The sequence below is a fragment of the Nannobrachium achirus genome, assembly GCF_963921795.1.
Source record: "Nannobrachium achirus genome assembly, chromosome: 23".
NCBI classification, from domain to species: domain Eukaryota; kingdom Metazoa; phylum Chordata; class Actinopteri; order Myctophiformes; family Myctophidae; genus Nannobrachium; species Nannobrachium achirus.
The window spans coordinates 48,652,286-48,676,770 of record NC_137830.1 but is presented as its reverse complement, the minus strand read 5'-3'; the positions used below and the strand labels follow the sequence as shown (position 1 = coordinate 48,676,770).

Here is a 24,485-nt window from a genome sequence, read left to right as displayed (position 1 = left end):
TCGTGATCTTCTCTTATGGGGATCCCTGGCATAGGCCTATATTTTCAAATGGGGGTCCGTGGGATAATACGGTATATGTACATTTTAGTCCTTGACATGAAAAGGTTTGAGAAGCACTTAGGTAAGGACTATATGAACCAAGAAGGAGAGCGATAGAGTGCTCTGTCTAGCGTCTACAATCAACTGACCTAAACACAATTGAGATGGTTTGTAAATTGGGATGAGTTGGACTGCAGAGTGAAAGAAAAGCAGCCAGCAAGTGTTCAACTCCTCTGGGAATTCCATCAAGACTTATGGAAAACCATTCTGGTTGACTTACTACCTCACCATGAAGCTGATTGAGAGCACCAGTAATCAAATCAAAAGGTGGCTACTTTGAACAATCTAAAATCTTAAACATTCTAGTTTGTGTACTACATCATTCCACAGAATACTTATACTATGATCAAAAATCTGGTCAAAAATCTGTTTGCTCTTTACAGAATTTTTAATTCCAAACATTATGCAACCAAACGGTATTTAATGTGCTCTCACCACACACACACACACACACACACACACACACACACACACACACACACACACACACACACACACACACACACACACACACACACACACACACACACACACACACACACACACACACACACACACACACACACACACACACACACACACACACACACACACACACACAAAGTGCAGACATAAGACAATGACAATTATACAGCACTGTCAAAGATAGGCAGCATGAAGAGTAAAAGATGCCAAATATTGCACGTTATGATCAGGCAGATCAAACTCTTCGGGAAGAAACAAAAATGAGGTAACAGTTGATAAAATAAAAAAGCTTAAACACGGTTCTGCTCTAATAAACCTCCAGTTTCATACCGAATCCACTTCCAAGTGCTCTTGAGCCAAATTGAGTATTTATTTTTTTACATTTTCTAGACTTGAATTTTCAATTAACCACTTGAAACGCACCAGCGTCCACATTCCGTTGGGAACATTAGCTGGTTAGCCGATCTACAAGCTCTCAATGCATTGCAGCGCAAGGCATTGTGAGCTTGTAGATCGGCTGATTTTTTTTGTAGACGGAAAAAGTGGTCAAAGTACAGTTGTAACTCAAGTCAAGTTCTAGACTACAGGGGGTTAAAGTAGTTAACTTCATGCTGATTAATGAGTGCCAAAAAAAGGGGAAAATCCTTTAACTAAACTCAAAAGCATTAGATAGAAAATGACAAAACTTGTACCAAGGTGTCGGTAGCCTGCTTTGGTTTGACAGTGTCATTCAAGATATAACACATTCATAATCATGCTGTACGCAGCATAACATAAACATTGCTTCAGAGTGGGTGTTTCTCAATGTAAAATCAGATGAGATGTTCGGTGAATGATATTGCTTCCATTAAAACGCTTGTTCAAAAAAAGAAAAATACTGTCAAACTCAAGGAGGCCATACCTGAGAATTTAGGGTGTTCACATAAGCACAGCAAACCTTTCCATAAACCGATGTAAACAAAATGAAACTGAAATTCTACATAGTGGAGTAGCTTGAACCGAGAACCAATGTCCAATCTGTAATATGCATTACTGTTCAGAAGAAGCCACCATACTATGCTCCGCCAGATATATATTTGTTCCTAGAGGCAAATGTCAAATAGTGAATTTACAAATTAAAACACAAAAATCTGAAAGATAAATTAACATTCAATTTCAAAGCCACAAATATTTGCCTAAATCAGTGTCCCCAACAACTGCACCGGCAAATATCTATTTGGATTTTAACTGCGGTTTCCTGCGACCTCAGGAGCAGTCAACGTAAGTAGACACCATGTTCCCCCTGCGCTGGGTCACCGTCCGGCAGTGCTGCTTTCCTGAGCCGCGAAACTGGCTCCCAGTCCTGGTGCTGTGTGCGTTGAAGGAGAACATCTTCTCCAAGTCCTCAAACACATCATCGAAGGCTCCCCCGCCGAACGTGCCCTGCTGGAACTGGCTCTTGTGTCTGTTCATGGCCTCCTGGTGGGCCTTGAAGTGGGCATCAAAGTGATTGTTCTTCTGATGGGCATGGAACTGCTGGTGGTGGTGGTGCTGCTGCTGCTGCTTCCCAAACGGTTTGAAGTCTTTGAACATGTCGTTGAAGTTGAACGACTGGAAGTGCTGCTGGAAGTCATAGTTGCCGCCTCTTCCGCCTCCCGCGCCTGGCGAGGGCTCACGGCCAAACCGGTCGTACTCCTGCCTCCTCTTGTCGTCGGATAAGGTCTCGTAAGCTGGTAGAGAAACAAACAAGCAAGCATGCATTATTATTTTTAGCACATGGATGGAGCTCACATCAAGCTGGTTCTCAATCGAGCTTCGTTCATGACATCAATAATGATATCTCAAAACAAGAAAATGACATAATTATTTATTTCGGTTGGTGGTAATGCCCACTGAACCAGACAATAAATAAATAAAACATCAGAAATTTGATAGGGGAGCGCTGGTTCAATTCCTAAGCCCGACCAAGGTTTGCTGCGTGTCACCCCCATCTCTCCCCCCATTTCCTGTCAGTCTACTGTCCTGTCAATAAAGGCATAAAAGCCCAAAAACATATGGTGATTGACAGGAAACAGGGAAAGTGTCAGGGAGTGAGGCGCAGCCAACGGCCCGCTGGGCTCAAGAATCATCAGCCTCACTTGCTGTCAGGCAGATATACAAGCTCACAGCGCGGCACCGAGTGCCGCGCTGCGAGCTTGTAGATCTGCTATTTTTGAAAAATCGTGAAAATTTGTATTTTGACCCGATTCTATAAGTGTCTTTTGAATCCTTCTAAGATCTTTTGAAAACCCTATGTTTCTATGTCAGCAATCTGGCCAGCCATCATCAAAGAAAAGGTCCTTTTCACTTAACTGGAGCTCAGTTAGTCTGTTCTTGAGAGACTACTATATCAGTAGTTCTCAAACCCTTTTATGTGAAGGACCCCCAAAATGATATGTATTTGGCCACAGACCCGCATCTCAAAAATATTTTGTTCCAGGGACCACCCAGAAGCAAAATTTGAGTTACAAACGGTCGCTTTGAAAATAAATCAAGATTTGCACACATTTTCACGACTTCGAGTGCCGCGCTGCGAGCTTGTAGATCTGCTATTTGTTCACTGGTTAAAGCATTCAATAATTCTAGGCCTAAAGAGCACTTCTCTCTCACTCTACTCACCCTCTGCTATCTCTCTGAACTTGGACTCTGCGTCGGGGCTCTTGTTTCTGTCGGGGTGGTACTTCATGGCCAGTTTGTGGAAGGCCTTCTTGATCTGGCGCTCCGAGGCGTCCCTGGGCAGCCCCAGGATGTCATAGTAGTCCCTCTTGGCCAGGATGAACTCCGAGATGAGCAGAATGTGGACTGCCAGTAGAAACACAGACTGCGCCGTGGCCATGATACTGCTGCTTTCACTCCCCTCACCCTGTGAGACCCTTGACACAGAAGCACAGTTTGTCCCCAATGAACAATTTGACACCTCATAATAATGTCCCTGGAACCAATTTCAGCAAACGCTAAGGTATGGCAAGATTACTGGTGTCTTGCAAGACACCACCAGTCGTGTTGCCATACCTTAGCAACGGGCATGATGAATTTATTTTAAGTACATTTTAGTTCCCCCCGCCCCTCCCCCCGTAGCCAAGGTATGTCAGCTGCCATACCTTGCCATACCCAATTGACGCCTCTGAATGAAGGTCGTCACTTATCATTGCATTGCAATTCAATTCAATTCAATTCAGCTTTATTGGCATGAGAAAACATACGTTTACATCGCCAAAGCAAGTGTCAAAATAGTTGAAAAAGAGGAACATATATACAGCTATGTCACATTGTCGTTATACATGTTACATGTAGAGGGTATAAAGCTTTTTGGAACAAATAGCAATCTTTTGCAGTCGCTTTGGGACAAGCAAAATGCAGCATTTTTCCTCAAAATGATTTTATATAGTAAAAAAAAAGGCAGCATTGCATTTGCAGTACATTCACTTTTAACCCTGTATTACTTATTTGTTCAGAGATGAGATGAGATGTCAAGAATAGATGAGCTGTAAATTGTAAATAGTAGTTTTTCGGAGCAATCGGTCTAAGAACTTCAGTGGCCTTTAAACAGCCAGCCAGGATCTAAACGTCTGTATTTCAGAGATCACATCTCAACTCACACAGTAACCTATTAAAGCCCTATACTGTACGTCGTACGACGAATAGCAAAACAAATAGGCTAGCCAGATCTTGCTAATTTTCAGTGTTCCCCCCCGCCCAAAATACTAGGGACACCAGGATGAAAGTGGTTAAATGACAGCCTTGACACTTTCCTGATTATGCATTTAAACCAGCTAAATAAAGACATTAAACAGCCTCATCGGCTCAAAAAAAAAAAAAAAGTGTGCAACGTACCTGCAGAGCTGTGTCAGAGACACTGAGAAGAAGGCTCACAGCTGATCTGGAGAGAGAAAAGCTCGGGAAGATGTTGACGATTTGCATTCCTGAGCCCAAACACCACGACTCGCTTTCTCATTGGTCGCTTTCCCTACCTCGTGACTCTCAGCTCCCTCACTGGTCCCAGAGCCCTAGAATGGAGAGTTGCGTCACTCCCGTTCACTTCATGGGGCCAGGTCTTCTACGCACACATCTATTGGCGTATAGTGACAAACGGCGAACCGGAAGTTTACAAAATGCATTGAAGTCTATGAGGTGTAAAGTGACAATGAACCACGTGACCAGCGCTGTTTCTGACCCCGCGGTGACACCACTCTCTGATTATACTGCTCTGACTGGTCCGTTTCTTCGACCCCGGTGACTCACAGCTCCCTTATTGGTCCACGCTGACACGTACGTGCAGCGTGGATCTGCTCAGATCTGCTGTGACAGACGTTGCTGCGACGCTATGGATTGTGGGTAGTGTAGTAATTCTCCATAGAATCGTGAAAAAAAAAATCCCTAGTTTTCCATGCAAAAGGTTCCCCAAATAAACAAGCCCAAAAGCTTTTCTTGTGGTGCTTATCCTTTTAGTTGACCTTAATTTTGTCAGTGAACTGTATACTGTCCTGTACCCTTTCCTATGCAAACGTCTAATACAGTATGATTGATTAATACAGTATGATAAGAATTTATTTAGAAGTTTGCAATAGAAAAAAGTACAGTTTCATGACAGTAAAATCACTGGTACAAGGACAAGGTCAACTAAAAGGAGATCCTAGAACGCCAGGGCTTATTTCCACAGGAACCACACTTTAAGTATCTCATATAACATTGAAAGACAGATGGATAGAACATAGTACTTTATCTAGGATAATATCAATTTCAAAGGCAGAAAAGGCATCAAATTTCAATCATCAATCGATCCCCCGGCCCCAGTCTACATGTCAAGGTGTCCCTGAGCAAGACCCTTAATTAATGAATTGCCCAATGCTAAATAGCATAGAAAACAAATTGAATGCATTTGCAAATGGAGTGGGGACCAAATTATTCATTTTTATTATGTTGATGGAGAATACTGCAAAATGTAACCACATTTTGTTTGTTTGTAATTAGGGCCCGAGCACACACAGTGTGAGGACCCTATTGTATTTGCAAAGATTCTTCTTCTTCTTCTTCTTCTTCTTCTTCTGCCGAATGAATCGTGTTTTTGAGGCGCCAAACGTACTCCAAAAGTTGTGCAACTTTGCACGCACATCACAAGTGGCGAAGGGGGCGTGGCCTAATGGCGCAACAGCGCCCCCTAGAAAATGTCAACGGCGCAGCCCCACTATAAAGTTTCACCTACACGTCCGAAAATTGGTACACATTTGTATCATGTCCGGACTCACAAAAAAGTCTCTTGGCGCCACGTCCGAAACCAAACAGGAAGTCAGCCATTTTGACTATTCTAAGTCTGGAGTTGTTTTTTTGTTGTTGTTGTCAACAGCGCCCCCTACAAAATTTCAACGCAACAGCCCCACTATACGGTTTCACCCACAAGTACGAAAATCGGTACACACCTGTATCATGTCCGAACTCACAAAAAAGTCTCTTGGCGCCATGTCCGAAACCAAACAGGAAGTCAGCCATTTTGACTAATTAGTGGCGTTTTGGCGCATTTTCGGCCGTTTTCACGGGTCGCACTTTAACGAACTCCTCCTAGGGCGTTAATCGGATCAACTTCGAATTCGCGCAGCGTACACAAGACACCTTAACGATGAAAAGTTATCAAAATCGTGAGTTTTCGTAAAACGGTGTGACCGTGGCGATGTGTCAAACTTCCTTCGCCAAACAGGAAGTGCCTCTATCTCATGAACCGTTTAGTCTCGCGTGGCCAGATGGTTGCCTCCGCGATTTGGTCAAATGCTCCCAGCATACAGTCTGGCAAAGCAGAAAGATAAAAATGAGTGCGAGATGAAAGCGGAAGTGAAGCCCCCACGTCACTTCCGTTTCAGTCTCACATCGCACACATTTATCATTATATAAATAAAAATCATATAAGCATGTTTAGCTTGCTGCTTAGCAGAAATGACATTTTAAAATATATTTTCTTGAACGGTAATGCCCGTTTCCATTACTCGCCGTTCGGGAGCTGCTGTTCCAGACTCTATATAGCATTCAGAGATTGTGGAATAGTTGTCTGGCTACGCAAGACAATGAACCGTTTGTCGTACAGAGGCCTGGGTGGCATCATATGACTTGGTTAAGGACTCTTAATCAAGTCATATGACGCCACCCAGGCCTCTGTACCACAAACGGTTCATGAGCCCCAATTAAGTCCTTAACCTTAAGTCCTTAACATTAATTGGGGCTTCCTTCGCCAAACAGGAAGTGCCCTTCCCCAAACAGGAAGTGCCTCTATAACTCATGAACCGTTTGTCGTACAGAGGCGTGGGTGGCGTCATATGACTTGATTAAGAGTCCTTAACCTTAATTGGCGTTTCCTTCGCCAAACAGGAAGTGCCTCTACATCTCTTGAAACGTTTGTCGTACAGACGCGTGGGTGGCGTCAAATGACTTGATTAGGAGTCCTTAACCTTAATTGGTCCAAGCTACAGCAACACCATCTCATACTGTGTTGTCGTTTAAATGGCCTGTCTTGGTTTAAAGGCCACTCAAATCAACAAGGTGTTTAAATGGCCTGTCTTGGTTTAAAGCCCACTCACCAACGACAAGGTGCAGGCCGAGAGTGGGGGACACACAGGGGAGGGGGGGACACAGGACAGAACACATGGGGAGGGGTGACAAGACAAGACAAACTCTGACGAGACAACATGAAACAGATAATGATAATATAGATGTGTCTACAACATGGTTACAATAAGAAATATTTAAATGTATCATATTTACACATATCCATCCAAACATTCATGTACATGAGATTTCAAGGAAGCTGACAAACAATAAAAACAATAAACTTAAGTGGCTGTCTCACAGATGAGGCACAGCTTGTCCACGGATCTTTACAGTTTTATTATCGGAACGCATGATGGATACTTACCTCGTCTGCACAGAAAGTGACGGATAGCGTTCGGCCAAGCATCATTGTCCAATGTGTGTGCTACTTCCAGATGTACTGCTCTGGTTGAGAGGCATGTGAACAGAACTCTGCACCCTTTCACAGTACTGCGACGCTGCTTCACATCTAACGGTCCAAAATAGTCCACCTCCATGTTTGTGAACGGTGGCATGCAGGTAATAATGTCTCTTGGAGTGGTTTGCCATTTTCAATCCTAGTGCATTGCCTTTGATTATTCTCCAGGTAATACATCCTGGTTGCCGGAACCTCCTCACTACATTTTGCTGAGGGGGACATATATCTGACGCAGTTGTGAGAGCATATAGTTCCTTATAGTTCCTCAAGTCTGATCTTCTCATGAATGCCTTGCAGAATCAGCATTGTGACGTAGCTGGATGCTTTCCATGTTGGCATGGCATATGCATTGAGAGTCTCCAACTCTCAATACTCCATCTTGGATTATTAGACCAAGCTCCGTCAATGGATGACTCATCGTATGACTTCCTCTTTTCAAACTTGAGTCAAACCTTCAGTGTAAGAGCATTTCTTCAGGGCTGACTCAGACACCAACTGGAGTAATGGTTGATGAACTTGCTCACAACATCCGTCTTCAGCTGCATGTGCGACATGTACGTAGGTCTATTGTCTCACCTCGTGGTCATCTTCAATTTGAACTTGTCAGGTCCATTTGGCCACCAACTCTCTCGTTCCTGCAGGAGAGGTGGACGTTGGAATCAGCTCAGGATATTAACTTAGAAGGCATCAGTCCTCTTGGTGGACAGATGGATTGGTGGATGGAGGTAATGACGTATTTCCGTCTTGGTTGGTATGGGTGTTACATCGCGCAGTGAAGAGGCTTGGGGCTCTTTTGGGTCAAACAGCCTCTAGAAGCCCTTTGGCTCTGTGTCTCTACATTTGCTGATGTTTGGCTGAAACACAAATCCTTTTGTTGGCAGTTGAAGTCCCCTGCATAGATGGCAGTTGCAGGTACCAGTGGGAGTGGTGAGTTCACATTGTCATGAGTCTTCTACAGACCACCTTCCACCACCTCCTTCTAAGACCTCATGGAAAGAGGTGGTGTTAGGAGGTGGTGTTAGAAGGTGGTGTTAGAAGTTAGAAGGTGGTGTTAGAAAGAGGTGTTAGAATGAGGTGGTGTTAGAAAGAGATGTTAGAAGTTGGTGGTGGAAGCTGATCTTTAGATGACATATGACAATGAACGCCTCCTGGGTCCCGGATGTAGCGATGGATGCGGGAGGGCCCGGCTGGCTCCCACGCCTGCTTCCAAGCTGCTGCCAACCATGCATCTCTGGAGATGTCCTCAAAGGTGGAGTTGAGCATCTCATGTCAAATGATCACTACAGAATGACACACAACCAACCTTCATCATGAAAACAATCAACTTAAGTGTCTGTCTCACAGATGAGGCATAGCTTGTCAACAAGTCTTTCCAGTGTGCTGTCGTTGGCTTGTCCTGCACACATCTGACAATCTCAGGTTTCATCGGTGTGACTCTACCCCATCTCTTCTTTTGTGAACAGTCCAAGTTCCATGACTGGCTTCTTCTTCAAGTCCGTAGCAATCGCAGATGTCGTGCTGTCAATATTGGGCACAAGCCACAGCTGATGGGGTGGGTTCTGCCAGGTATTCTGGACTGCACATTCCAGTAGGTGGGACCTTGTGTGCACTGATCCACATCTGCACGTGTCTTATGTTGTGTAGTTCCAGACTTTCATGCGTTGCACCTCCCTTGTTCGCACGCAGTCTATTAAGTGACTTCCAGACTGTCCAGCCAAGGTTGTGGCCACTATAGCAAGGCTTTCTGTTGGTGTGATTCCCCTGTCCAAACATTCAGGAGTTTGTGTGTCGTTGATTTGCCATTCATCTTCCCAGATGTTGGCCCTTGCTTCTTATATCTTCTTCATATATTTCTGACCCAGTTGGAGAGCATATAGTTCCTTACCTAAAGTCTGATCTTCTCATGAATGTCTTGCAGAATCAGCATTGTGATCTGCAAGTCTTTCGGAATGATAGCTGGATGCTTTCCATGTTGGCATGGCATATGCATGGAGAGTCTCCAACTCTCAATACTCCATCCTGGATTATTAGACCAAGCTCCGTCAATGGATGACTCTTTGCATGACCTCTTTTCGAACTTGAGTCAAACACTCAGTGTAAGAGCATTTCTTCAGGGCTGACTGGTCATGTCTTTTCTGCACTAGAGTTGTCGTTTGAAAGCTGGGATAAGTCTGAACATCTCCATGATTCTTTCTGCAACATTGTAGAAGCAGACTCTAGACACAGAATCCAGGCCACAGCTCTCAACAGGCACCAACTGGAGTAATGTTTGATGAGCTTGCTCACAACATCCGTCTTCAGCTGCACGTGCGATAAGTACGTTATTGTCTCACCTCGCGGTCATCTTCAATCTGAACTTGTCAGGTCTATATGGCCACCAACTCTCTGGTTCCTGCAGGAGAGGTGGACGTTGAATCAGCTAAGGATATTCATTGACTTAGAAGGCATCAGTCCTCTTCGTGCACAGAGAGGTGGGTGGTGGGACAGTAGAAGGAGAGAGAGAGAGGTGGGTGGTGGTGGGACAGTAGAAGGAGAGAGAGAGGTGGGTGGTGGTGGGACAGTAGAAGGAGAGAGAGGTGGGTGGTGGTACAGTAGAAGGAGAGAGAGAGAGGTGGGTGGTGGTGGGACAGTAGAATGAGAGAGAGGTGGGTGGTGGTGGGACAGTAGAAGGAGAGAGAGAGAGGTGGGTGGTGGGACAGTAGAAGGAGAGAGAGAGGTGGGTGGTGGGACAGTAGAAGGAGAGAGAGGTGGGTGGTGGGACAGTAGAAGGAGAGAGAGAGGTGGGTGGTGGGACAGTAGGAGAGAGAGAGGTGGGTGGTGGGACAGTAGAAGGAGAGAGTGAGAGGTGGGTGGTGGGACAGTAGAAGGAGAGAGAGAGAGAGGTGGGTGGTGGGACAGTAGAAGGAGAGAGAGAGAGGTGGGTGGTGGGACAGTAGGAGAGAGAGAGAGGTGGGTGGTGGGACAGTAGAAGGAGAGAGAGAGGTGGGTGGTGGGACAGTAGAAGGAGAGAGTGAGAGGTGGGTGGTGGGACAGTAGAAGGAGAGAGAGAGAGAGGTGGGTGGTGGGACAGTAGAAGGAGAGAGAGAGAGGTGGGTGGTGGTGGGACAGTAGAATGAGAGAGAGAGGTGGGTGGTGGGACAGTAGAAGGAGAGAGAGAGAGGTGGGTGGTGGGACAGTAGAAGGAGAGAGAGAGAGGTGGGTGGTGGTGGGACAGTAGAAGGAGAGAGAGAGGTGGGTGGTGGGACAGTAGAAGGAGAGAGTGAGAGGTGGGTGGTGGGACAGTAGAAGGAGAGAGAGAGAGAGGTGGGTGGTGGGACAGTAGAAGGAGAGAGAGAGAGGTGGGTGGTGGGACAGTAGAAGGAGAGAGAGAGGTGGGTGGTGGTGGGACAGTAGAAGGAGAGAGAGAGAGGTGGGTGGTGGGACAGTAGAAGGAGAGAGAGAGGTGGGTGGTGGGACAGTAGAAGGAGAGAGAGGTGGGTGGTGGGACAGTAGAAGGAGAGAGAGAGAGGTGGGTGGTGGGACAGTAGAAGGAGAGAGTGAGAGGTGGGTGGTGGGACAGTAGAAGGAGAGAGAGAGAGGTGGGTGGTGGGACAGTAGAAGGAGAGAGAGGTGGGTGGTGGTGGGACAGTAGAAGGAGAGAGAGAGGTGGGTGGTGGTACAGTAGAATGAGAGAGAGGTGGTTGGTGGGACAGTAGAAGGAGAGAGAGGTGGTTGGTGGGACAGTAGAAGGAGAGAGAGAGGTGGGTGGTGGGACAGTAGAAGGAGAGAGAGAGAGGTGGGTGGTGGGACAGTAGAAGGAGAGAGAGAGAGGTGGTTGGTGGGACAGTAGAAGGAGAGAGTGAGAGGTGGGTGGTGGGACAGTAGAAGGAGAGAGAGGTGGGTGGTGGGACAGTAGAAGGAGAGAGTGAGAGGTGGGTGGTGGGACAGTAGAAGGAGAGAGAGAGAGAGGTGGGTGGTGGGACAGTAGAAGGAGAGAGTGAGAGGTGGGTGGTGGGACAGTAGAAGGAGAGAGAGAGGTGGGTGGTGGGACAGTAGAAGGAGAGAGAGAGGTGGGTGGTGGGACAGTAGAAGGAGAGAGAGAGAGGTGGGTGGTGGGACAGTAGAAGGAGAGAGAGAGGTGGGTGGTGGGACAGTAGAAGGAGAGAGAGGTGAGTGGTGGGACAGTAGAAGGAGAGAGAGAGAGAGAGGTGGGTGGTGGGACAGTAGAAGGAGAGAGAGAGAGGTGGGTGGTGGGACAGTAGAAGGAGAGAGAGAGGTGGGTGGTGGGACAGTAGAAGGAGAGAGAGGTGGGTGGTGGGACAGTAGAAGGAGAGAGAGAGAGGTGGGTGGTGGGACAGTAGAAGGAGAGAGAGGTGGGTGGTGGGACAGTAGAAGGAGAGAGAGAGGTGGGTGGTGGGACAGTAGAAGGAGAGAGAGGTGGGTGGTGGGACAGTAGAAGGAGAGAGAGAGAGAGGTGGTGGTGGGACAGTAGAAGGAGAGAGAGAGAGGTGGTGGTGGGACAGTAGAAGGAGAGAGAGAGAGAGGTGGTGGTGGGACAGTAGAAGGAGAGAGAGAGAGAGGTGGTGGTGGGACAGTAGAAGGAGAGAGAGAGAGAGGTGGTGGTGGGAGAGTAGAAGGAGAGAGAGAGAGAAGTGGTGGTGGGACAGTAGAAGGAGAGAGAGAGAGAGGTGGGTGGTGGTACAGTAGAAGGAGAGAGAGAGAGGTGGGTGGTGGTGGGACAGTAGAATGAGAGAGAGGTGGGTGGTGGTGGGACAGTAGAAGGAGAGAGAGAGAGGTGGGTGGTGGGACAGTAGAAGGAGAGAGAGAGGTGGGTGGTGGGACAGTAGAAGGAGAGAGAGGTGGGTGGTGGGACAGTAGAAGGAGAGAGAGAGGTGGGTGGTGGGACAGTAGGAGAGAGAGAGGTGGGTGGTGGGACAGTAGAAGGAGAGAGAGAGAGGTGGGTGGTGGGACAGTAGAAGGAGAGAGAGAGAGAGGTGGGTGGTGGGACAGTAGAAGGAGAGAGAGAGAGGTGGGTGGTGGGACAGTAGGAGAGAGAGAGAGGTGGGTGGTGGGACAGTAGAAGGAGAGAGAGAGGTGGGTGGTGGGACAGTAGAAGGAGAGAGTGAGAGGTGGGTGGTGGGACAGTAGAAGGAGAGAGAGAGAGAGGTGGGTGGTGGGACAGTAGAAGGAGAGAGAGAGAGGTGGGTGGTGGTGGGACAGTAGAATGAGAGAGAGAGGTGGGTGGTGGGACAGTAGAAGGAGAGAGAGAGAGAGGTGGGTGGTGGGACAGTAGAAGGAGAGAGAGAGAGGTGGGTGGTGGTGGGACAGTAGAAGGAGAGAGAGAGGTGGGTGGTGGGACAGTAGAAGGAGAGAGTGAGAGGTGGGTGGTGGGACAGTAGAAGGAGAGAGAGAGAGAGGTGGGTGGTGGGACAGTAGAAGGAGAGAGAGAGAGGTGGGTGGTGGGACAGTAGAAGGAGAGAGAGAGAGAGAGGTGGGTGGTGGTGGGACAGTAGAAGGAGAGAGAGAGAGAGAGAGGTGGGTGGTGGGACAGTAGAAGGAGAGAGAGAGGTGGGTGGTGGGACAGTAGAAGGAGAGAGAGGTGGGTGGTGGGACAGTAGAAGGAGAGAGAGAGAGGTGGGTGGTGGGACAGTAGAAGGAGAGAGTGAGAGGTGGGTGGTGGGACAGTAGAAGGAGAGAGAGAGAGGTGGGTGGTGGGACAGTAGAAGGAGAGAGAGGTGGGTGGTGGTACAGTAGAATGAGAGAGAGGTGGTTGGTGGGACAGTAGAAGGAGAGAGAGGTGGTTGGTGGGACGGTAGAAGGAGAGAGAGAGGTGGGTGGTGGGACAGTAGAAGGAGAGAGAGAGAGGTGGGTGGTGGGACAGTAGAAGGAGAGAGAGAGAGGTGGTTGGTGGGACAGTAGAAGGAGAGAGTGAGAGGTGGGTGGTGGGACAGTAGAAGGAGAGAGAGGTGGGTGGTGGGACAGTAGAAGGAGAGAGTGAGAGGTGGGTGGTGGGACAGTAGAAGGAGAGAGAGAGAGGTGGGTGGTGGGACAGTAGAAGGAGAGAGTGAGAGGTGGGTGGTGGGACAGTAGAAGGAGAGAGAGAGGTGGGTGGTGGGACAGTAGAAGGAGAGAGAGAGGTGGGTGGTGGGACAGTAGAAGGAGAGAGAGAGAGGTGGGTGGTGGGACAGTAGAAGGAGAGAGAGAGGTGGGTGGTGGGACAGTAGAAGGAGAGAGAGGTGAGTGGTGGGACAGTAGAAGGAGAGAGAGAGAGAGAGAGAGAGAGAGAGGTGAGTGGTGGGACAGTAGAAGGAGAGAGAGAGAGAGAGAGAGAGAGGTGGGTGGTGGGACAGTAGAAGGAGAGAGAGAGAGGTGGGTGGTGGGACAGTAGAAGGAGAGAGAGAGAGGTGGGTGGTGGGACAGTAGAAGGAGAGAGAGATGGGTGGTGGGACAGTAGAAGGAGAGAGAGGTGGGTGGTGGGACAGTAGAAGGAGAGAGAGAGAGGTGGGTGGTGGGACAGTAGAAGGAGAGAGAGGTGGGTGGTGGGACAGTAGAAGGAGAGAGAGAGGTGGGTGGTGGGACAGTAGAAGGAGAGAGAGGTGGGTGGTGGGACAGTAGAAGGAGAGAGAGAGAGAGGTGGTGGTGGGACAGTAGAAGGAGAGAGAGAGAGAGGTGGTGGTGGGACAGTAGAAGGAGAGAGAGAGAGAGGTGGTGGTGGGACAGTAGAAGGAGAGAGAGAGGTGGTGGTGGGACAGTAGAAGGAGAGAGAGAGAGAGAGGTGGGTGGTGGGACAGTAGGAGAGAGAGAGAGGTGGGTGGTGGGACAGTAGAAGAAGAGAGAGAGAGAGAGAGGTGGGTGGTGGTCAAGGTTATAAAAGTTTGGGATTTTCCATTAGTTTTTATTTTTTATTAGTTTTGAGGTTTTGTTTTCAATTACAGTTTAGTTTTAATTTGTTTTTAAAGTGAGGTTGCTAGTTTCGTTTCGTTTTTATTTTTTGAAAATCGTTTTTATTAGTTTTAGTGTTAGTTTTAGTATTTTACGTAATATGGGGTATTTGTCAGGGGTGAAATTAAAAAAGCTGGAGATTTTCTCTATAATTTTAGTTTATTTTAGTTAGTTTTGTAAACACACAATACCGTTTCAGTTAGTTTTCGTTTTTTTTTTAAAGCTTAGTTTTTATTTTTATTTCAGTTAACTAAAATGTTTTTCCATTCTAGTTTTCGTTTTTTAGTTAGTTTTAGTTTTCTATAATAACCTTGGTGGTGGTGGGACAGTAGAAGGAGAGAGAGGTGGGTGGTGGGACAGTAGAAGGAGAGAGAGAGAGGTAGGTGGTGGGACAGTAGAAGGAGAGAGAGAGAGAGAGAGAGAGAGAGAGAGAGGTGGGTGGTGGGACAGTAGAAGGAGAGAGAGAGAGGTGGGTGGTGGGACAGTAGAAGGAGAGAGAGGTGGGTGGTGGGACAGTAGAAGGAGATAGAGAGAGAGAGAGGTGGGTGGTGGGACAGTAGAAGGAGAGAGAGGTGGGTGGTGGGACAGTAGAAGGAGATAGAGAGAGAGAGAGGTGGGTGGTGGGACAGTGGAAGGAGAGAGAGAGGTGGGTGGTGGGACAGTAGAAGGAGAGAGAGAGAGAGAGAGGTGGGTGGTGGGACAGTAGAAGGAGAGAGAGAGGTGGGTGGTGGGACAGTAGAAGGAGAGAGAGGTGGGTGGGTGGTGGGACAGTAGAAGGAGAGAGAGAGAGGTGGGTGGTGGGACAGTAGAAGAGTGAGAGAGAGGTGGGTGGTGGGACAGTAGAAGGAGAGAGAGGTGGGTGGGTGGTGGGACAGTAGAAGGAGAGAGAGGTGGGTGGGTGGTGGGACAGTAGAAGCAGAGAGAGAGAGGTGGGTGGTGGGACAGTAGAAGGAGAGAGAGGTGGGTGGGTGGTGGGACAGTAGAAGGAGAGAGAGAGAGGTGGGTGGTGGGACAGTAGAAGGAGAGAGAGAGGTAGGTGGTGGGACAGTAGAAGGAGCGAGTGAGAGGTGGGTGGTGGGACAGTAGAAGGAGAGAGAGGTGGGTGGGTGGTGGGACAGTAGAAGGAGAGAGAGGGGTGGGTGGTGGGACAGTAGAAGGAGAGAGAGGTGGGTGGGTGGTGGGACAGTAGAAAGAGAGAGAGAGAGGTGGGTGGTGGGACAGTAGAAGGAGAGAGAGAGGTAGGTGGTGGGACAGTAGAAGGAGCGAGTGAGAGGTGGGTGGTGGGACAGTAGAAGGAGAGAGAGAGAGAGGTGGGTGGTGGGACAGTAGAAGGAGAGAGAGAGAGGTGGGTGGTGGGACAGTAGAAGGAGAGAGAGAGAGAGAGGTGGGTGGTGGGACAGTAGAAGGAGAGAGAGAGAGAGAGGTGGGTGGTGGGACAGTAGAAGGAGAGAGAGAGAGGTGGGTGGTGGGACAGTAGAAGGAGAGAGAGAGAGAGAGAGGTGGGTGGTGGGACAGTAGAAGGAGAGAGAGGTGGGTGGTGGGACAGTAGAATGAGAGAGAGAGGTGGGTGGTGGGACAGTAGAAGGAGAGAGAGAGAGGTGGGTGGTGGGACAGTAGAAGGAGAGAGAGAGGTGGGTGGTGGGACAGTAGAAGGAGAGAGAGAGAGGTGGGTGGTGGGACAGTAGAAGGAGAGAGAGAGAGACAGAGGTGGGTGGTGGGGGGACAGTAGAAGGAGAGAGATGGGTGGTGGGACAGTAGAAGGAGAGAGAGAGAGGTGGGTGGTGGGACAGTAGAAGGAGAGAGAGAGAGACAGAGGTGGGTGGTGGGACAGTAGAAGGAGAGAGAGAGGTGGGTGGTGGGACAGTAGAAGGAGAGAGAGAGATAGAGGTGGGTGGTGGGACAGTAGAAGGAGAGAGAGAGGTGGGTGGTGGGACAGTAGAAGGAGAGAGAGAGGTGGGTGGTGGGACAGTAGAAGGAGAGAGAGAGAGGTGGGTGGTGGGACAGTAGAAGGAGAGAGAGAGGTGGGTGGTGGGACAGTAGAAGGAGAGAGAGAGAGGTGGGTGGTGGGACAGTAGAAGGAGAGAGAGAGAGGTAGGTGGTGGGACAGTAGGAGGAGAAAGTGAGAGGTGGGTGGTGGGACAGTAGAAGGAGAGAGAGAGAGGTGGGTGGTGGGACAGTAGAAGGAGAGAGAGAGGTGGGTGGTGGGACAGTAGAAGGAGAGAGAGAGAGGTGGGTGGTGGGACAGTAGAAGGAGAGAGAGAGAGGTGGGTGGTGGGACAGTAGAAGGAGAGAGAGAGAGGTGGGTGGTGGGACAGTAGAAGGAGAGAGAGAGAGGTGGGTGGTGGGACAGTAGAAGGAGAGAGAGAGAGAGGTGGGTGGTGGGACAGTAGAAGGAGAGAGAGAGAGGTGGGTGGTGGGACAGTAGAAGGAGAGAGAGAGAGAGAGAGGTGGGTGGTGGGACAGTAGAATGAGAGAGAGAGAGGTGGGTGGTGGGACAGTAGAAGGAGAGAGAGAGGTGGGTGGTGGGACAGTAGAAGGAGAGAGAGAGAGAGAGGTAGGTGGTGGGACAGTAGAATGAGAGAGAGAGAGAGAGAGGTGGGTGGTGGGACAGTAGAATGAGAGATAGAGAGGTGGGTGGTGGGACAGTAGAAGGAGAGAGAGAGAGAGAGGTAGGTGGTGGGACAGTAGAATGAGAGAGAGAGAGAGAGGTGGGTGGTGGGACAGTAGAATGAGAGAGAGAGAGGTGGGTGGTGGGACAGTAGAAGGAGAGAGAGAGAGAGAGGTAGGTGGTGGGACAGTAGAATGAGAGAGAGAGAGAGAGAGAGAGGTGGGTGGTGGGACAGTAGAAGGAGAGAGAGAGGTGGGTGGTGGGACAGTAGAAGGAGAGAGAGAGGTGGGTGGTGGGACAGTAGAAGGAGAGAGAGAGAGGTGGGTGGTGGGACAGTAGAAGGAGAGAGAGAGAGGTGGGTGGTGGGACAGTAGAAGGAGAGAGAGAGGTGGGTGGTGGGACAGTAGAAGGAGAGAGAGGTGGGTGGTGGGACAGTAGAAGGAGAGAGAGAGAGAGGTGGGTGGTGGGACAGTAGAAGGAGAGAGAGAGAGGTGGGTGGTGGGACAGTAGAAGGAGAGAGAGAGGTGGGTGGTGGGACAGTAGAAGGAGAGAGAGAGAGAGGTGGGTGGTGGGACAGTAGAAGGAGAGAGAGAGAGGTGGGTGGTGGGACAGTAGAAGGAGAGAGAGAGAGGGGTGGGTGGTGGGACAGTAGAAGGAGAGAGAGAGGTGGGTGGTGGGGCAGTAGAAGGAGAGAGAGATAGGTGGGTGGTGGGACAGTAGAAGGAGAGAGAGAGAGGTGGGTGGTGGGACAGTAGAAGGAGAGAGAGAGAGGTGGGTGGTGGGACAGTAGAAGGAGAGAGAGAGAGGTGGGTGGTGGGACAGTAGAAGGAGAGAGAGAGAGGTGGGTGGTGGGACAGTAGAAGGAGAGAGAGAGAGGTGGGTGGTGGAACAGTAGAAGGAGAGAGAGAGAGGTGGGTGGTGGGACAGTAGAAGGAGAGAGAGGTGGGTGGTGGGACAGTAGAAGGAGAGAGAGGTGGGTGGTGGGACAGTAGAAGGAGAGAGAGAGGTGGGTGGTGGGACAGTAGAAGGAGAGAGAGGTGGGTGGTGGGACAGTAGAAGGAGAGAGAGGTGGGTGGTGGGACAGTAGAAGGAGAGAGAGAGAGGTGGGTGGTGGAACAGTAGAAGGAGAGAGAGAGAGGTGGGTGGTGGAACAGTAGAAGGAGAGAGAGAGAGGTGGGTGGTGGGACAGTAGAAGGAGAGAGTGAGGTGGGTGGTGGGACAGTAGAAGGAGTGAGAGGTGGGTGGTGGGACAGTAGAAGGAGAGAGAGAGAGGTGGGTGGTGGGACAGTAGAAGGAGAGAGAGAGGTGGGTGGTGGGACAGTAGGAGAGAGAGAGAGGTGGGTGGTGGGACAGTAGAAGGAGACAGAGGTGGGTGGTGGGACAGTAGAAGGAGAGAGAGAGGTGGGTGGTGGGACAGTAGGAGAGAGAGTGAGAGGTGGGTGGTGGGACAGTAGAAGGAGAGAGAGAGGTGGGTGGTGGGACAGTAGTAGGAGACATAGAGGTGGGTGGTGGGACAGTAGAAGGAGAGAGAGGTGGGTGGTGGGACAGTAGAAGGAGAGAGAGAGAGAGGTGGGTGGTGGGACAGTAGAAGGAGAGAGAGGTGGGTGGTGGGACAGTAGAAGGAGAGTGAGAGGTGGGTGGTAGGACAGTAGAAGGAGAGAGAGAGAGGTGGGTGGTGGGACAGTAGAAGGAGAGAGTGAGAGATGGGTGGTGGGACAGTATCTTTCTGGTAGTTCTGTGTACAGAAAGGGGGTTGCGGGCATGTGAGACATTTGGGAGGGCAACCGTGATTTTTTCCATGTGCACTTCCATAGTTTGGGTCCAAAAATCCTTAAGCTTGAGGTTTGGTTTGCTGAGAACAGCTGATCCATATTTTCTCTGTCGGATATCTATGGCCATTTTCATTCCAGTAGGTCATTCAGGGATCAAACGTATTTGCTGACAGCTTCCACAGATGGTTCTTCTTCGACTTGAGTTCTAGTCATCTTATGGCTTACAATGCAAAGCAGTAATTATCTATGGCCAAAGAGGAATATATGCCAGTAAAGCATGTTTGATATTATTTGCGATTTGAGGTTAAAGCCAGTCCAAGGTCTGTTGTACCAAATGACATTGCAGGAGTCAAATTGGATTTGATTACAGGTTTGAAAGATGACAGGATCTTACTGCATACTCCAGATAAGACTCACTTATGAATGAACCCGTCATGCAATTTGATTCCTAAAAGAGAAATCTCATGGATACCCCCCACCCCCCAATCAATACCAACAAACAACTAGTAGAAAGCAACACATTTGCGCTGCTTTTCATTCCAAATAAAAGATGCACACGCACAACTTACCTCAGCTACACAAATTTAGAAAGCAATTGCACAACCGCAAAACATTGTTCACTAAGTAATGGAGGCCTAAAATGGCTAAAATGCCACTTACACAGTTGCGCAATGGCTGGTAGGTGAGGGCTAACAGTTAAATTACCTCAGCTACACAAATGATTTCCTTTGCGGACACACGGCATAGGCCAGGTCTGGGTTGGTATGGGTGTTGCATTGTGCAGTGAAGAACCTTGGGGGCTCTTCTGGGTCAAACAACAGCCGCTAGAGGCCCATGGGCTCTGTATCTCTACATTTGATGTTTAGCTGTCACTTCAATCCTTGTGTTAGCAGTTCAAGTCCCTTGCATAGATGGCAAGTGCAGGTACCAGTGGGAGTGGCGAGTTCACATTGTCATGCATCTTCTACAGATCAGCTTCCACCACCACCACTAAGACCTCATGGAAAGAGATGGTGTTAGAAGGTGGTGTTAGAAATAGTTGTTAGAAGGAGGTGGTGTTAGAAAGAGGTGTTAGAAGGAGGTGGTGTTAGAAAGAGGTGTTAGAAGGAGGTGGTGTTAGAAAGAGGTGTTAGAAGGAGGTGTTAGAAGGAGGTGGTGGAAGCCGATCTGTTGAAGACACATGACAATGTGAAATCGCCACTCCCACTGGTACCTGCACCTGCCATCTATGCAGGGAACTTCAACTGCGAACACAAGGATTGGGGTTACAGCTAAACATCAAATGTAGAGATACAGAGCCCATGGGCCTCTAGAGGCTGTTGTTTGACCCAGAAGAGCCACACAAGCTTCTTCACTGCACAATCTAACACCCATACCAAAGACTAATATATGCCAGTAAAGCATTGTTTGATATTATTTCCGATTTAAGCTTAACATAAAGCCAGTCCAAGGTCTGTTGTGCCAAATGACATTGCAGGAGTCAAATTGGATTTTAATACAGGTTTGAAAGATGATGCTAATGTAATGGAGGCCTAAAATGACTAAAATGCCTCTTGCAGTTGTGCGATGGCTGGTAGGTGAGGCCTAACAGTTACATTTCCTCAGCGACACAAATTTAGAATGCATTTGCACAGTTGCGCAAACGCGAATGCAAAAAAAATAATCATACAAATAATGGAAATCTAAAGTTACTAAACTTTAGCTACCCGTTGGACTGGTAGTTGAGGGCTAACCGTTAAATATAATGTACTTTTAAAAAAGACCGGTCTTCTATTTGTTCAAATTGCATGACGGGCTGAATTCATAGTGCCGGAAGATTCTTGAGGTCTTCTAAGTACACTGTATTTACAATGTATTCTTCCAGTCTGCGTTGTGCAATTCTGCAAGATCAAATAGGCAAACAAGCGGCAATCCTATGCCCTACTTCAACTTCACCTCCATCTTGGTTGTTGTTCTCATAACCCCATGATGTTCTCTGGGCATTGAAGTCGCCGATGCTGTTGTGAAATTTCCTCCTGCATCTTTCTGGTAGTTCTGTGTACAGAAAGGGGGTTGCGGGCATGTGAGACATTTGGGAGGGAAACCGTGATTTTTTCCATGTGCACTTCCATAGTTTGGGTCCAAAAATCCTTAAGCTTGAGGTTTGGTTTGCTGAGAACAGCTGATCCATCCTGTCTGTCGGATATCTATGGCCATTGTCATCCCAGTAGGTCATTCAGGGGTCAAACGTATTCGCTGATAGCTTCCACAGATGGTTCTTCTTCGACTTTGAGTTCTATTCATCTTATGGCTTACAATGCAAAGCAGTAGGGATCTATGACCAGAGAGGAATATATGCCAGTAAAGCATTGTTTGATGTTATTTGCGATTTGAGGTTAACATAAAGCCAGTCCAAGGTCTGTTGTGCCAAATGACATTGCAGGAGTCAAAATGGATTTGATTACAGGTTTGAAAGATGACAGGATCTTACTGCATACTCCAGATAAGACTCACTTATGAATGAACCCGTCATGCAAATTGATTTCTGAAAGAGAAATCTCATGATACCCCCCACCCCCCAATCAATACCAACAAACAACTAGTAGAAACCAACACATTTGCGCTGCTTTTCATTCCAAATAAAAGCTGCACAACGCACAGCTTACCTTAGCTACACAAATTTAGAACGCAATTGCACAACCGCAAAACATTGTTCACTAAGTAATGGAGGCCTAAAATGGCTAAAATGCCACTTACACAGTTGCGCAATGGCTGGTAGGTGAGGGCTAACAGTTAAATTACCTCAGCCACACAAATGATTTCCTTTGCGGACACACGGCATAGGCCAGGCCTGGGTTGGTATGGGTGTTGCATTGTGCAGTGAAGAAGCTTGGGGGCTCTTCTGGGTCAAACAACAGCCGCTAGAGGCCCATGGGCTCTGTATCTCTACATTTGATGTTTAGCTGTCACTTCAATCCTTGTGTTAGCAGTTCAAGTCCCTTGCATAGATGGCAAGTGCAGGTACCAGTGGGAGTGGCGAGTTCACATTGTCATGCATCTTCTACAGATCAGCTTCCACCACCACCACTAAGACCTCATGGAAAGAGATGGTGTTAGAAGGTGGTGTTAGAAATAGTTGTTAGGAGGTGGTGTTAGAAAGAGGTGTTAGAAGGAGGTGGTGTTAGAAAGAGGTGTTAGAAGGAGGTGTTAGAAGGAGGTGGTGGAAGCCGATCTGTTGAAGACACATGACAATGTGAAATCGCCACTCCCACTGGTACCTGCACCTGCCATCTATGCAGGGAACTTCAACTGCGAACACAAGGATTGGGGTTACAGCTAAACATCAAATGTAGAGATACAGAGCCCATGGGCCTCTAGAGGCTGTTGTTTGACCCAGAAGAGCCACACAAGCTTCTTCACTGCACAATCTAACACCCATACCAAAGACTATGTATGCCAGTAAAGCATTGTTTGATATTATTTCCGATTTAAGCTTAACATAAAGCCAGTCCAAGGTCTGTTGTGCCAAATGACATTGCAGGAGTCAAATTGGATTTTAATACAGGTTTGAAAGATGATGCTAATGTAATGGAGGCCTAAAATGACTAAAATGCCTCTTGCAGTTGTGCGATGGCTGGTAGGTGAGGCCTAACAGTTACATTTCCTCAGCGACACAAATTTAGAATGCATTTGCACAGTTGCGCAAACGCGAATGCAAAAAAAATAATCATACAAATAATGGAAATCTAAAGTTACTAAACTTTAGCTACCCGTTGGACTGGTAGTTGAGGGCTAACCGTTAAATATAATGTACTTTTAAAAAAGACCGGTCTTCTATTTGTTCAAATTGCATGACGGGCTGAATTCATAGGGCCGGAAGATTCTTGAGGTCTTCTAAGTACACTGTATTTACAATGTATTCTTCCAGTCTGCGTTGTGCAATTCTGCAAGATCAAATAGGCAAACAAGCGGCAATCCTATGCCCTACTTCAACTTCACCTCCATCTTGGTTGTTGTTCTCATAACCCCATGATGTTCTCTGGGCATTGAAGTCGCCGATGCTGTTGTGAAATTTCCTCCTGCATCTTTCTGGTAGTTCTGTGTACAGAAAGGGGGTTGCGGGCATGTGAGACATTTGGGAGGGAAACCGTGATTTTTTCCATGTGCACTTCCATAGTTTGGGTCCAAAAATCCTTAAGCTTGAGGTTTGGTTTGCTGAGAACAGCTGATCCATCCTGTCTGTCGGATATCTATGGCCATTGTCATCCCAGTAGGTCATTCAGGGGTCAAACGTATTCGCTGATAGCTTCCACAGATGGTTCTTCTTCGACTTTGAGTTCTATTCATCTTATGGCTTACAATGCAAAGCAGTAGGGATCTATGACCAGAGAGGAATATATGCCAGTAAAGCATTGTTTGATGTTATTTGCGATTTGAGGTTAACATAAAGCCAGTCCAAGGTCTGTTGTGCCAAATGACATTGCAGGAGTCAAAATGGATTTGATTACAGGTTTGAAAGATGACAGGATCTTACTGCATACTCCAGATAAGACTCACTTATGAATGAACCCGTCATGCAAATTGATTCCTGAAAGAGAAATCTCATGATACCCCCCACCCCCCAATCAATACCAACAAACAACTAGTAGAAACCAACACATTTGCGCTGCTTTTCATTCCAAATAAAAGCTGCACAACGCACAGCTTACCTTAGCTACACAAATTTAGAACGCAATTGCACAACCGCAAAACATTGTTCACTAAGTAATGGAGGCCTAAAATGGCTAAAATGCCACTTACACAGTTGCGCAATGGCTGGTAGGTGAGGGCTAACAGTTAAATTACCTCAGCCACACAAATGATTTCCTTTGCGGACACACGGCATAGGCCAGGCCTGGGTTGGTATGGGTGTTGCATTGTGCAGTGAAGAAGCTTGGGGGCTCTTCTGGGTCAAACAACAGCCGCTAGAGGCCCATGGGCTCTGTATCTCTACATTTGATGTTTAGCTGTCACTTCAATCCTTGTGTTAGCAGTTCAAGTCCCTTGCATAGATGGCAAGTGCAGGTACCAGTGGGAGTGGCGAGTTCACATTGTCATGCATCTTCTACAGATCAGCTTCCACCACCACCACTAAGACCTCATGGAAAGAGATGGTGTTAGAAGGTGGTGTTAGAAATAGTTGTTAGAAGGAGGTGGTGTTAGAAAGAGGTGTTAGAAGGAGGTGGTGTTAGAAAGAGGTGTTAGAAGGAGGTGTTAGAAGGAGGTGGTGGAAGCCGATCTGTTGAAGACACATGACAATGTGAAATCGCCACTCCCACTGGTACCTGCACCTGCCATCTATGCAGGGAACTTCAACTGCGAACACAAGGATTGGGGTTACAGCTAAACATCAAATGTAGAGATACAGAGCCCATGGGCCTCTAGAGGCTGTTGTTTGACCCAGAAGAGCCACACAAGCTTCTTCACTGCACAATCTAACACCCATACCAAAGACTAATATATGCCAGTAAAGCATTGTTTGATATTATTTCCGATTTAAGCTTAACATAAAGCCAGTCCAAGGTCTGTTGTTCCAAATGACATTGCAGGAGTCAAATTGGATTTTAATACAGGTTTGAAAGATGATGCTAAT

The 24,485-nt window shown here is 48.0% G+C and overlaps 1 protein-coding gene across 1 annotated transcript; it reads right to left on the bottom strand.

The window, feature by feature from the left end:
- Positions 1-471: 471 nt before the first annotated feature.
- On the bottom strand, positions 472-4,508 carry LOC308308693 (dnaJ homolog subfamily B member 9-like). The gene is made up of 4 exons (XM_080754138.1): positions 4,417-4,508; positions 3,202-3,455; positions 626-2,273; positions 472-529 (listed from the first exon to the last, which is right to left on the bottom strand). Exons 2-3 carry the CDS (start codon positions 3,416-3,418, stop codon positions 1,810-1,812), a joined length of 681 nt encoding a protein of 226 aa, XP_080610264.1. The 5' UTR covers positions 3,419-3,455; positions 4,417-4,508; the 3' UTR covers positions 472-529; positions 626-1,809.
- Between the last annotated feature and the right edge of the window lie 19,977 nt (positions 4,509-24,485).

Coding starts and splice junctions, on each gene's coding strand:
- LOC308308693 (XM_080754138.1), bottom strand. CDS start 3,418: ATGGCCACGGCGCAGTCTGTGTTTCTACTGGCAGTCCACATTCTGCTC. Junction 2,274..3,201: donor GTTCAGAGAGATAGCAGAGG/GTGAGTAGAGTG, acceptor TTTCTCTACCAG/CTTACGAGACCTTATCCGAC.